Consider the following 13,964-nt stretch of genomic DNA (forward strand, 5'->3'; position numbering starts at 1 on the left):
TTGCCGTCTGATCGATGATCTGATGCTCCAGCCAACCATGGCAGGCTGGATCAACAGAGCACCCATAACACTGATCACAGAAAATTGTATGTAATAGTCCCCTATGGGCACTATAAAATTGTTTGAAAAAAAAAGCTAATAAAAGTGATTTAACCCCTTCCCAAATAAAAGTTTTGAGTCACCCCCCTTTTCTTTCTTATGTAAACAAACATAAACATGTGGTATTGCCGCATGTGTAAATGTGCAAACTATAAAAATTTTATGTTACTTTAACCATAGTTAATTGTGTTAAACAATACAATGTAACTCCAAGTCAATCACACTTCTGTGAAATCATACTATTCACTCAGGAAGCTGATTGACAATCAATTTCACATACTGTTGTGCAAATGGAACAGACAGCAGGTGGAAATTATAGGCAATTAGCAAGACACCCCCAATAAAGGAGTGGTGACCCCTTTCAGTTCCTATGCTTCCTGGCTGATGTTTTGGTCACTTTTGTATGCTGGCGGTACCTTCACTCTAGTGGTAGTATGAGACAGTCTACAACCCACAGAAGTGGCTCAGGTAGTGCAGCTCATCCATGATGGCACATCAATGCGAGCTGGGGCAAGAAGGTTTGCTGTGTCTGTCAGAGTAGTGTCCAGAGCATGGAGACATTACCAGGAGACAGGCCAGTACATCAGGAGACTTGTAGGAGGGCCACAACCGAAGAGCAGGACCGCTACCTCTGCCTTTGTGGAAGGAGGAACAGGAGGAGCACTGCCAGAGTCCTGCAAAATGACCTCCAGCTGGCCACAAATGTGCATGTGTATGCTAAAACGGTCAGAAACAGACCCCATGAGGTTGGTATGAGGGTCCGACGTCCACAGTTGGGGGTTGTGCTTACAGCCCAACACCGTGCAGGACATTTGGCATTTGCCAGAGAACACCAAGATTGACAAATTGGCCACTGGCTCCCTGTGCTCTTCACAGATGAAAGCAGGTTCACACTGATCACATGTGACAGACGTGACAGAGTCTGGAGAATCCGTGGAGAACGTTCTGCTGCCTGCAGCATCCTCCAGCATGACCGGTTTGTCGGTGGGTCAGTAATTGTGTGGGGGGGGCATTTCTTTGGGTGCTGCACAGCCCTCCATGTGCTTGCCAGAGGTATCCTGACTGCCATTAGACACCGAGATGAGATCCTCAGGCCCCTTGTGAGACCATATGCTGGTGCGGTTGGCCCTGGGTTCCTCCTAATGCTAGACAATGCTAGACCTCATGTGGCTGGAGTGTGTCAGCAGTTCCTGCAAGAGGAAGACATTGATCGCTCCATGCACCAATGCCACGTTGCACCACAGACTGTCCAGGAGTTGGCGGATGCTTTAGCCCAGGTCTGGGAGGACATCCCTCAGGAGACCATCCACTTCCTCATCAGGAGCATGCCCAGGCGTTGTAGGGAGGTCATAGAGGCACGTGGAGGCCACACACACTACTGAGCCTCATTTTGACTTGTGTTAAGGACATTACATCAAAGTTGGATCAGCCTGTAGTGTGGTTTTCCACTTTGATTTTGAGTGTGACTCCATATCCAGACCTCCATGAGTTGATAAATTTGATTTCCAGTGATAATTTTTGTGTAATTTTATTGTCAGCACATACAACTATGTAAAGACGAAAGTATTTCATACAATTAGTTCATTCATTCAGATCTAGGATGTGTTATCTTAGTGTCCCCTTTATTTTTTTGAGCAGTGTATGTTAGACCTATTCCTGTTTTTTATTTAATACTGCAAAAACTGACCGAAATACTGGTGGGTGAAAGTGGCCATATAGTTTCGGAGGCCATTTGGCTGTTTGGCCATGCTGGGATTTGTAGTTTTGCAACAGCTGGAACACTTTGGAAAATACTGCCCTAGAGCATGCTGCATTTGATATTTGATACCAAAAAACAAAAGTGTAAAAAAAACAAAAACAAAAAAAACAGATTGTACTGAATTTCATAACTCCAAGTTGACCTAAAGCAAATATCAGACTGCAAAGTTTTATTTTTTTGCCAATTACAGACAAAAATGTAAAATAAAACATGACTACAAATTTTCCAGTGTGGGAACTTTGCTTTGCAGTGATTTCCTCCAAAATCTGCAAGAACAATTCAACTTTATGATTATAATGTGTATCCTTTCTGAGTGAAATAAGAGGGGAGAAAACTCCTCTAGGCCCCATTCACACAGCAGAATTTCCAGTCGCTGGAAGGACAGCCAGCATTAGGACCGCTCTGTCTCCATAGACGGCAATGCATTTCCGAGCTGATTCCGCAGAAAGAAATTGACATGTCAGAATTTCCACAGCAGATTTTTCCACCACAAAAATTCCTTCATATGCACGGTGCACCAGAATCTCATTAAAGGGGTACTCCACTGGGAATTTTTTTATTTTTTTTAAATCAACTGGTGCCAATGGGTGTCTACATCAACTGAATTTCTGAGCAGAATAATATTTACCGTTTTCCGCTTGGAAATGATGTCGTGTGAATGGGACATTGATAAAATCTTAGCAGCGTGTCATTTTCTGGCGTTTTTAACTACATGAATAAACAACAGCATTATTAAAATATAATATGCACTGTGTATGGTCATTTTACTTGCATTTTATATAGTGATGTTTTTATCATATTCTACCTATTAGTACTATATAAAAGTAGGTGGTTAAAATACAAGAACAATATGTCATACTTAGATCGTGCATCAGTGGTCAAAGAAACACCACAAACAATAATGCTTTATATGTAGTGCAGTTAAAATTGTGTTTTATTGGGAAAAAACATACAGAATAAAGTTGAGTGACTGCAATAAGATTTTCCAAACCCCAACCTAGTAAAATAATCTTTCCACTCATTAAAGGGGTACTCTGCCCCTAGACATCTTATCCCCTATCCAAAGGATAGGGAATAAGATGTCAGATCGCCGCGGTCCCGCTGCTGGGGACCCCGGGGATCGCTGCTGCAGCACCCCGCTATCATTACTGCGCAGAGCGAGATCGTTCTGCACGTAATGATGGGCAATACAGGAGCCGGAGCATCGTTACTTCACGGCTCCGCCCCTCTTGACGCCACGGCCCGCCCCCGTCAATACAAGTCTATGGGAGGGGGTGTGGCAGTCGTCACGCCCCCTGCCATAGACTTGCATTAAGGGGAAGGGCCGTGATGTCATGAGGGGCGGAGCCATGACGTCATGCTGCTCCGGCCCCTGTATCGCCCGTCATTACGCACAGAGCGAACTCGCTCTGTGCAGTAATGATGGCGGGGTGCCATAGCGGCGATCGCCGGGGTCCCCAGCAGCGGGACCGCGGCGATCTAACATCTTATCCCCTATCCTTTGGATAGGGGATAAGATGCCAGGGGCGGAGTACCCCTTTAAGTCTTGTAAAAGTTGCTCAGCTTTTTAATTGTTTCGATTCCCTAGAGAATTCTGGAATAAGACCCACCAGACTTCTCTGGGGTATCGGAACATGTGGTAAGTGGAACGACTTACAAGACTTAATCATTCAATGGCCGATCCGTTAGATTGGGGTTTGGCCACCCTTACTGTAGATTTGCTCAACTCTAGTACAGAAGGTACATTTTCAGTAGACTAAATATGATCTTGTATAAGGCCCAAGTATTCTGAGTGCTAAGTGTGACTAATCCTTAAAGTATAACATACACCAGGTATTTCTGTGAAGGGGAAAAAAAAAATAGCTGGTTTCCTCTCAACCGTTCACAGATTTTATGGATGTGTGTTTCCTTCTTTTCACTGTCTTGGCAGAAAATGGTTCTCGGAGAACATGTAAAGATGTATCTTTTCTTTCCATAAAGATTTTTATTTTTCTTTGTTACCACAGAAGCAATGTTTTCATTACAAACTGTTGGATTCTTTACGCTTTGTGCTATGGAAAAAAAAAAAAAATTAAACTGGTGTTTGTTCCAATCAGTCATATATAGGCCTTAAATGTAAACCATATGTAGCGTTCTGCTGCCTACACCGTTCCTATCAATCCTGAAGCCATATATGGGATGAATTAAGTGCCGTGCATCTATACATTACACCAAAACTGTAAGAGCTTTTTCAGAAATGCGATCTGTTCTCTCTGACTTTGTTGCAATGATTGTCTCTAATGCTTTGTCTTTTTTACTTTACATACGTTTTGTATTGTAAGGAATGGAAGAAAGGTGAGGGGTTGTCCAGGAAAAAAAATTGTTTTTATATATATATCAACTGGCTCCAGAAAGTTAAACAGATTTGTAAATTACTTCTATTAAAATTTTTTAATCCTTTCAGTACTTATGAGCTTCTGAAGTTGAGTTGTTCTTTTCTGTCTAAGTGCTCTTTGATGACACGTGTCTCGGGAACCGCCCAGTTTAGAAGAGGTTTGCTATGGTGATTTTCTTCTAAACTGGGCGGTTCCCGAGACACGTGTCATCAGAGAGCACTTAGACACAAAAGAACAACTCAACTTCAGAAGCTCACAAGTACTGAAAGGATTAAGATTTTTTAATAGAAGTAACTTACAAATCTGTTAAACTTTCTGGAGCCAGTTAATATATAAAAAAAAAAAAAAGTTTTTTCCTGGATAACCCCTTTAAGTACCGTATTTTTCGCCCTATAGGGCGCACCGGCATATAAGACACACCCAATTTTAAAGGTACAAAATCTAGAAAAAAAAGATTCTGAACCAACAGTGATCTTCAACCTGCGGATCTCCAGATGTTGCAAAACTACAACTCCCAGCATGCCCAGACAGCCGTTGGCTGTCCAGGCATGCTGGGAGTTGTAGTTTTGCAACATCTGGAGGTCCGCAGGTTGAAGACCACTGGTATAGGAGGTAATACTCACGTGTCCCCGCCGCTCCGGACCCGTCCCCGCTGCCCTGGATGTCGCTCCATAGCTGTCGCTGGGTCCCCGTGGTGTACCCGACGCTCCGGACATCTTCTTTCCCGGGATCCACGCTCTCCGTCGCCATCATCACGTCGCTACGCACGCCCACTCCTATTGGATGACGGGACGGCGTGTGCGACGACATGATGATGTCTGAGGAGAGCGCCGGCCATGCAGGGGATCCCGGCACGGAGCAGACACCGATGAGGCAGGTAAGGTCGCTCCCGGGTTAGTGTCACTTTCCCTTCAGATGCGGCGGTCAGCTTTGATCACCGCGTCTGAAGGGTTAATACAGGGTATCACCGCGATCGGTGATGTCCTGTGTTAGCCGCGGGTCCCGGCCATTGATGGCCGCAGGGACCGCCGCAATAGGTGTGTATTCGCCGTATAAGACGCACCAACTTTTTTGGGGAAGAAAAAGTGCGTCTTATACGGCGAAAAATACGGTAGATCTGCTTATCGCTGAGTGCAGTAACCTTGGCTGATATAGGGCACACTCCTTGTCCTAGATAATGTGGGATGCAGACAAATAAAGAAGTGATGGGAAGTGTTAAAGGGTAATCACGTGACTAATGTCGGAGTTTGATGAGCGGTCGGCTCTGTAATTCACAATGGGGATCATATTGAAAACTTTTCAACCTACTAAAATTGGCCTATTGATGGCCTACATGCAAAGGTACATTAGTCAATACAACAATTTAAACCCTTGGGATAACCCAAGGGTTATATTGTTGTATATTTAAAACCCTTGGCGCGAAAAAGTTTCCATCAGATATTCAAAGTGGTTTACATTATCCAAGATTTACACTAGTCACTCCAGTTTTTCAAAAGTGGGCGTGGTTATATACATTTCATGTTTTACATGATATTTTCAAAGAAATCACAGAAATGGTTGGAGTTTTTTTTTCGTTTTGTCCTTTTATTTAGTTTTTTTGAGGGTAAAAAAGTGTTATTTAATCAGTTATTGAAATATAAATATAAATTATTGGTAAATATAAAAAAACTACCGTATTTTTTGCCCTATAGGACGCACCGGCATATAAGACGCACCCAATTTTAAAGGTGCAAAATCTAGAAAAAAAAGATTCTGAACCCAACAATGATCTTCAACCTGCGGACCTCCAGATGTTGCAAAACTACAACTCCCAGCATGCTGGGAGTTGTAGTTTTGCACCATCTGAAGGTCCGCAGGTTGAAGACCACTGGTAGGAGGTAATACTCATGTGTCCCCGCCACTCCGGACCCGTCACCGCTGCCCTGGATGTTGCTCCATCGCTGTCCCCGTGGTGTCCCTGACGCTCCGAACGTCTTCTTCCCCCAGGATCCACACTCTCAGTCGTCGTCATCACGTCGCTACGCACGACGCTCCTATTGGATGATGGGACGGCGTGCGCGACGACGTGATGACGTTGAAGGAGAGCGCCGGCCATGCAGGGGATCCCGGTCTGGAGCAGACGCCGAGGAGGCAGGTAAGGTCCCACCCGGTGTCCTGTAAGCTGTTCGGGACGCCGCGATTTCACCACGGCGGTCCCGAACAGCCCGACTGAGCAGCCGGGTTAGTGTCACTTTCGCTTCTGACACGGCGGTCAGTTTTGATCGCCGCATCTGAAGGGTTAATACAGGGCATCACCGCGATCGGTGGTGTCCTGTATTAGCCACGGGTCCCGGCCGTTGATGGCCGGAGGGACCGACCTGATAGGTGTGTATTCGCCGTATAAGACGCACCAACTTCCCCCCCAGTTTTGGGGAAGAAAAAGTGCGTGTTATACGGCGAAAAATACGGTAATGTTTTTTTGTTGTTTTAGTTGTTTTTTTTTTTTTTCCATGGTCACTGCACCTGAACTCACATTAAAGCCCTAGAAATGTTTTATTTATACAGTTATTGCTTGTCTGGGCACTAGTAATCATGGGATATTACATGAGATGCTTCCACCAGATTGTACCGGGCTTTAAAGTTTTGCGCCAAAATCTGAAATTTTGTTGCCAAAAAAATTCAATATAACGGAAAAAAATTTGGCATGTAAAAAAATAAATATTTACTCTCACATATTTTCATATTTTCAAAGCAGAACATGAGATGTTTCAAAATGTGAGAAAAAAAAAGTGTGATTAATATCGCTATAACAGAAATGACAGTTTTTTAATATCTCCCCCAATGTGTATGCATGTATACACCTGTAATTATATCCACGTATACATCTTTTTTTTATTCTAACAAATAATATTCTAACAAATTGTTCAGCAGAGCTGAATTTGTCAAATCTTCCGTAAACTCCTGGTTAAGATAGTTTACTTATTTTACTAATAAGGTAACTAATATTGTGCAGTCTCACAAATGTAATGAGCAATAATATCTTCTATCTGTGGTCACTGTAGTCAGTCAGTGGGTGCTGAATTACTGAGGACATGCACAGATGTGTCTAGTAGTACCCCTCAGAAGTACCGTATTTTTCGCCGTATAAGACGCACTTTTTGTTCCCCAAAACTGGGGGGGAAAAGTCGGTGCATCTTATACGGCGAATACACCCCTATCCCGGCGGTCCCTGCGGCCATCAACGGCCGGGACCCCCGGCTAATACAGGACATCACCGATCGCGGTGATGCCCTGTATTAACCCTTCAGATGCGGCGATCAAAGCTGACCGCCGCGTCTGAAGGGAAAGTGACACTAACCCGGCTGTTCAGTCGGGCTGTTCGGGACCGCCGCGATGTCACCGCGGCGGTCCCGAACAGCCCAACTGAATAGCTGGGTTAGTGCTTACAGGACACCGTGAGGGACCTTACCTGCCTCCTCGGTGTCTTCTCCGTTCAGGGATCCCCTGTATGGCCGGCGCTCTCCTTCCTCGTCATCGCGTATGTGCGTCGGCATGCGTAACGACGTGATGATGGCGACGGAGAGCAAGGAAACCCGGCCGGCAGCAGAGACGTTCCGGAGCGACGGGGACGCGGCGACAGCAATGGAGCGACATCCAGGGCAGCGGTGACGGGTCCGGAGCGGCGGGGACACGTGAGTATTACCTCCTATGCAGTGGTCTTCAATCTGCGGACCTCCAGATGTTTCAAAACTACAACTCCCAGCATGCCCGGACAGCCGTTGGCTGTCCAGGCATGCTGGGAGTTATAGTTTTGCAACATCTGGAGGTCCGCAGGTTGAAGACCACTATTGGGTTAAAAATCTTTATTTTTTTAGATTTTGCACCTATAAATTGGGTGCGTCCTATAGGGCGAAAAATACAGTATATAAGATACATCCCTACCTGTGTTACATGTACTGTACTGCTAGCCGTCTTTAACGGAAACAAATGTCACTGCTAACAGAGTATCCATTACCAGTAGAGATGAGCGAAGTGACAGTGATTCGATTGTGCACGGACCTTGCGGCTCGGCAGTTGATGACTTTTCCTGCATAAATTAGTTCAGCTTTCAGGTGCTCCGGTGGGCTGGAAAAGGTGGATACAGTCCTAGGAGAGAGTCTCCAGCCACCGGAGCACCTGAAAGCTGAACTCATTTATGTAGGCTAAAGTCAGCAACTGCCAAGCCGAGAAGTTTGTGACAAATTGAATCACTGTAACTTCGCTCATCTCTAATTACCAGTGATATTTGTTTCCACGTACTATACCTGTATTTGAAACCTTTTCTGGTGATAGCAACTAGTTCAAAGTTGCACCAATGAGAGATATTTTAGGTGGTCATTCATTCATTCATTCATTTAAACTCTATGGGGGAGATATATCAAAACGTGTGTAGAGGAAGAGTTGCCCATGGCAACCAATCAAGTTTCTGTTTTCATTTAAAAAATTGCCTCTGGGAAATACAAGAAACAATCTGATTGGTTGCTATGGGCAACTGGACAACTTTTCCTCTGCACAGGTTTTGATAAATCTTCCCCCTATGGTTTGGCATTTTCTATTTATTTTATCTTTTAAAATTGTGTATTACAATTTTTTTAATTGGCAAAAACGTGGTCGATTTTGCCTACGGTCGGGAAACCGCATACGGCCGAAAACGAACCCGACCGGAGGCTGCGGTTCACTCCGGTCGGCTCATAGACATGCATTAAATACGGTTCCCGAATACAGCTGAGTGCTGCCGCCGCGAATAACCCCCGCCCCCCCTCCTCCCAGCCGTATACGGGAACCGTATTTAACAAAACGTGGTGTGAACCCAGCCTAACCTCAGTCTACACCAGTTGGGAGCTGCACTATTCCTTTTTTATTGTTACTGTGTGTTGTACCCGTCTCTACCTGTTTCATATGTATTGTGCTGATATCTACCTGAGCTACATATACTGTACTACCCTCTGTATGTGCTATATCGACTGCCTTGTACAGTATTTTTTTTCTTTGCTTGTTTTTATTTATTTATTCATTTTTAATCTTACAGTTTTTTTTTTTGTTGACTTTATTTGTTGCATATAAATCAGTTTTCTATACAGTTTCTGATTTCAGATATAATAATTCCAGGGAGCACTGTATTCAGTTTGTATCTGGTCCTAGGTTAATGGGTTCAGTGCCATCCCCTCTGTAAAACAGAATGCTTACTAACCATAAAATTACTTTAGTCTGATAACTTAAACATACTGGGTGGCAATAGTCCTCCAAAATGATCTGTATTTTTCCATTTCTAACAGGTTTCTAACGAAGAAAAAGTTGATCTGGGGATCACAGAAAAATTATCAAACTATACTGCGCGCAACCAGGAGAGACTCATTGTGCTTGAAAGGGAAAGTTTGGACCTTAGAGAGAAGTTAAAGCTTAGCTTTCTGGAAGTAAGTGATGACCAGAAGATATTGTTTATACAGTTCTAACATGATGAAGCCGCACACCACAATCTTTATATATCATCTGGTATTAGAGTTGGCTTTTACAGTTTCATGTATATAAAGCTGTAGGCTCAGTTTTACACACCGTGTTAGGGACACATTTTTGCTTTCGTATTACAGCCTCAAGTCCAGGCCTGACCACGGGACTGATAACCAGAAACTGACCTTTAAATGGTCACTTACTAAACTTTGTATATGTTGTACATCTTGGCAAAACATTTTCTATAGAAATCACGGCTTATAAAATCATGGTTTTGTCCAAGCTGAAGCACAGGCATGGACAAAGTCCAGTAAGTGAGGGTGGGCTAGCACTCCAATGTGCTCTCTCCTGTCTGATAGCACTCCTCTGTGCTCTCTCCTGTCTGATAGTACTCCTCTGTGCTCTCTCCTTTCTGATAGCACTCCTCTGTGTTCACTCCTGTCTGATAGGACTCCTCTGTACTCTCTCCTGTCTGATAGTACTCCTCTGTGCTCTCCCCTGTCTGATAGCACTCCTCTGTGCCCTCTCCTGTCTGATAGGACTCCTCTGTGCTCTCTCCTGTCTGATAGCACTCCTCAGTGCTCTCTCCTGTCTGATAGCACTCCTCTGTTCTCTCCCCTTTCTGATAGCACTCCTCTGTGTTCACTCCTGTCTGATAGGACTCCTCTGTGCTGTCTCCTGTCTGATAGGACCCCTCTGTGCTCTCTCCTTTCTGATAGCACTCCTCTGTGATCACTCCTGTCTGATAGGACTCCTCTGTACTCTCTCCTGTCTGATAGTACTCCTCTGTGCTCTCTCCTGTCTGATAGCACTCCTCTGTGCTCTCTCCTGTCTGATAGGACCCCTCTGTGCTCTCTCCTTTCTGATAGCACTCCTCTGTGTTCACTCCTGTCTGATAGGACTCCTCTGTACTCTCTCCTGTCTGATAGTACTCCTCTGTGCTCTCTCCTGTCTGATAGGACCCCTCTGTGCTCTCTCCTGTCTGATAGGACTCGACTGTACTCTCTCCTGTCTGATAGGACTCGACTGTACTCTCTCCTGTCTGATAGGACTCCTCTGTGCTCTCTCCTGTCTGATAGGACTCCTCTGTGCTCTCTCCTGTCTGATAGTACTACACGGTGCTATTTCCTGTCTGATAACACTCCTTTCTGCTCTCTCCTGTTTGATAGCACTCCTGCGCTCTCTCCTTTCTGATAGTACTCCTGTGCTCTCTCTTGTCTGATATGACTCCTCTGTACTCTCTCCTGTTTTATAGCACTCATCTGTGCTCTCTGCTGTCTATTAGGACTCATCTGGGCTCTCTCCTGTCTGATAGGACTCCTTTGTGCTCTTTCCTGTCTGATAGGACTCACTTTTGCTCTCCTGTCCTATCAGCCAGAGCACAGAGGAGTGCTATCAGACAGGAGAGAACACAGAGGAGTACTATCAGACAGGAGAGAGCACAGAGGATTCCTATCAGACAGGAGAGAGCACAGAGGAGTCCTATCAGACAGGAGAGAGCACAGAGGAGTCCTATCAGACAGGAGAGAGCACAGAGGAGTCCTATCAGACAGGAGAGAGCACAGAGGAGTGCTATCAGACAGGAGAGAGCACAGAGGAGTGCTAGTCCACCCTCTTTTTCTCGACTTAGTCCATGCTTGTGCTTCAGCTTGGACAAAGTTTTATAAGCCATGATTTCTATAAGAAGGAAATAACATTTTCTTATAAAGTACATTAAAGAGTTAAGGTTTTGCCAAGATGTACAACAATCTTACAGTGCCCATTTAAGACATTTGCAGTGATTTTACATTAGTGACCTATACCAAACAAAGTATGACCATTTCGGGTACATTCCATAGGGACCTCCACTGATCAGGAAAATACATGAATAAGAATTCTTATATGCTTCGCCAACACCTACCACCCCTATTGTAGCAAGGGTTTCCCTTGTTGCATTGGTAGAGTCAGCTTCTGTGATGGAAAGTGGGAGGAGGAGTGGTGGAAATTGTCTTGGCTTTTTTTCGTGTATTATACTAGAATTACAGAAGTAGCTTAGCCCTGGGGCAAGAAAAGAAAAAGAAAGGGGCAATCTGACCAAAAACTATTGATTTGTGCAGTTGCAGCACCAGAAATAAACTGTGTACATGTGCTTAACTATCCATATATGCTCATAGACGTGTGCGCAGCCTATTGCATTAGGGTGTGCACCCTAAAGCACAAGCTCACGCTGCGCGTGTGCATATATATATATATATATATATGTATATATATACGCACACAGTTAGTATAGTTCCCCCACATTAGGTGCAGTATAAGTCCTGCCACATTAGATGCAGTATAGTTCCCCCACATTAGGTGCAGTATAAGTCCCACCACATTAGGTGCAGTATACTTCCCCCACATTAGGTGCAGTATAAGTCCCACCACATTAGGTTGGCAATATAAGTCCCCGCACATTAGGTTGGCAGTACAGTTCCCCCACATTAGGTTTGCAATACAGTTCCCCCACATTAGGTTGGCAGTACAGTTCCCCCACATTAGGTGCAGTTCAGTTCCCCCACATTAGGTGCCACCTAATGTGGGGGAACTGTACTGCACCAGTACAGTTCCCCTACATTAAGTGCAGTACAGTTCCCCCACATTATGTGCAGTACAGTTCACCTACATTATGTGCAGAACAGTTCCCCTACATTAGGTGCAGTATAGTTCCCCACATTAGGTGCAGTATAGTTCCCCCACATTAGGTGCAGTATAGTTCCCCACATTAGGTGCAGTATAGTTCCCCACATTAGGTTGGCAGTATAGTTCCCCACATTAGGTGCAGTATAGTTCCCCCACATTAGGTGCAGTATAAGTCCCCGCACATTAGGTTGGCAGTACAGTTCCCCCACATTAGGTGCAGTACAGTTTCCCCACATTAGGTGCAGTACAGTTTCCCCACATTAGGTTGGCAGTATAGTTCCCCACATTAGGTTGGCAGTATAGTTCCCCACATTAGGTGCAGTATAGTTCCCCCCACATTAGGTGCAGTATAGTTCCCCCCACATTAGGTGCAGTATAGTTCCCCCCACATTAGGTGCAGTACAGTTCCCCCACATTAGGTGCAGTACAGTTCCCCCACATTAGTTGCAGTACAGTTCCCCCACATTAGGTGCAGTACAGTTCCCCCACATTAGGTGCAGTACAGTTCCCCCACATTAGGCTAGCAGTATAGTTCCCCCACATTAGGTGCAGTATAGTTCCCCCACATTAGGTGCAGTATAGTTCCCCCACATTAGGTGCAGTATAGTTCCCCACATTAGGTGCAGTATAGTTCCCCACATTAGGTGCAGTATAGTTCCCCCACATTAGGTACAGTATAGTTCCCCACATTAGGTGCAGTATAGTCCCCCCACATTAGGTTGGCAGTATAGTTCCCCACATTAGGTGCAGTATGTTCCCCCACATTAGGTGCGGTATAATTTGCCACATTAGGTGCAGTACAGTTCCCTACAAAAGCAAAATAGACATGGAGGCCACCAGCATCTGGGGGTGCTACCTTCCTACTGGCAGGAAGAGGGGGTTAATTTGAGGGTACTACCTTCTTACTGGGGGGGGGGTTAATCTGGGGGTACTACCATCCTACTGGGGGGAGGGGGTTAATCTGGGGGTACTACCTGCCTACTCAGGGCCCCAGATTAACCCCCTCCCCCCCCCTGTAGGAATGCAGTACCCCCCAGATTAACCCTATCCCCCCACCCTGTTAGAAGGTAGTACCCCCCTGATGACCCCCTCCCCCCCAGTAGGATGGTAGTACCCCCCAGTCTAACCCCCTCTCCCCCCCTGTAGGAATGCAGTACCCCCCAGATTAACCCTATCCCCCCACCCTGTTAGAAGGTAGTACCCCCCTGATGACCCCCTCCCCCCCCAGTAGGATGGTAGTACCCCCCAGTTTAACCCCCTCTCCCCCCCTGTAGGAATGCTGTACCCCCCAGATTAACCCCCTCCCCCCAGACCCAGTAGGCAGGTTGAAATAACATTCACTCACTCAGCGCGGTAATCCTGCGAATCGCGTACCGTTGCGTCACGCTCTGGGGCCGGCGTCCTTGAATACAGCGTGACGTCCTGATGGTCATGTGACGGCAGTAACGCGCCGTCACATGACCGGACCAACTGAAGGTGAGCCAGAGCGGAGCGGGGCGGGGCACAAACAGGAGTAGGAGGCAGCGCTGTGCGGTGCGCCTGACGGACAGGCGCACCGCACAGCAGGGGAGCGGGGGTCTGGGCTGGTGAAGGACGGTCGGGCA

At 45.7% G+C, this 13,964-nt stretch overlaps 1 protein-coding gene across 7 annotated transcripts in view; it reads left to right on the forward strand.

Annotated features, from left to right (window-relative positions):
• The window catches only part of LOC130274181 (cingulin-like), a 419,288-nt gene that overhangs the window by 265,459 nt on the left and 139,865 nt on the right, over nt 1–13,964 (forward strand). For all 7 annotated transcript variants that reach the window (XM_056522196.1, XM_056522193.1, XM_056522192.1 and 4 more), the window contains one exon: nt 9,528–9,665. In XM_056522196.1, the coding sequence (XP_056378171.1) occupies nt 9,528–9,665 (138 nt within the window). The remainder of the gene's footprint in view (nt 1–9,527; nt 9,666–13,964) is intronic.

This window comes from Hyla sarda, chromosome 5, assembly GCF_029499605.1.
Source record: "Hyla sarda isolate aHylSar1 chromosome 5, aHylSar1.hap1, whole genome shotgun sequence".
NCBI lineage: Eukaryota > Metazoa > Chordata > Amphibia > Anura > Hylidae > Hyla > Hyla sarda.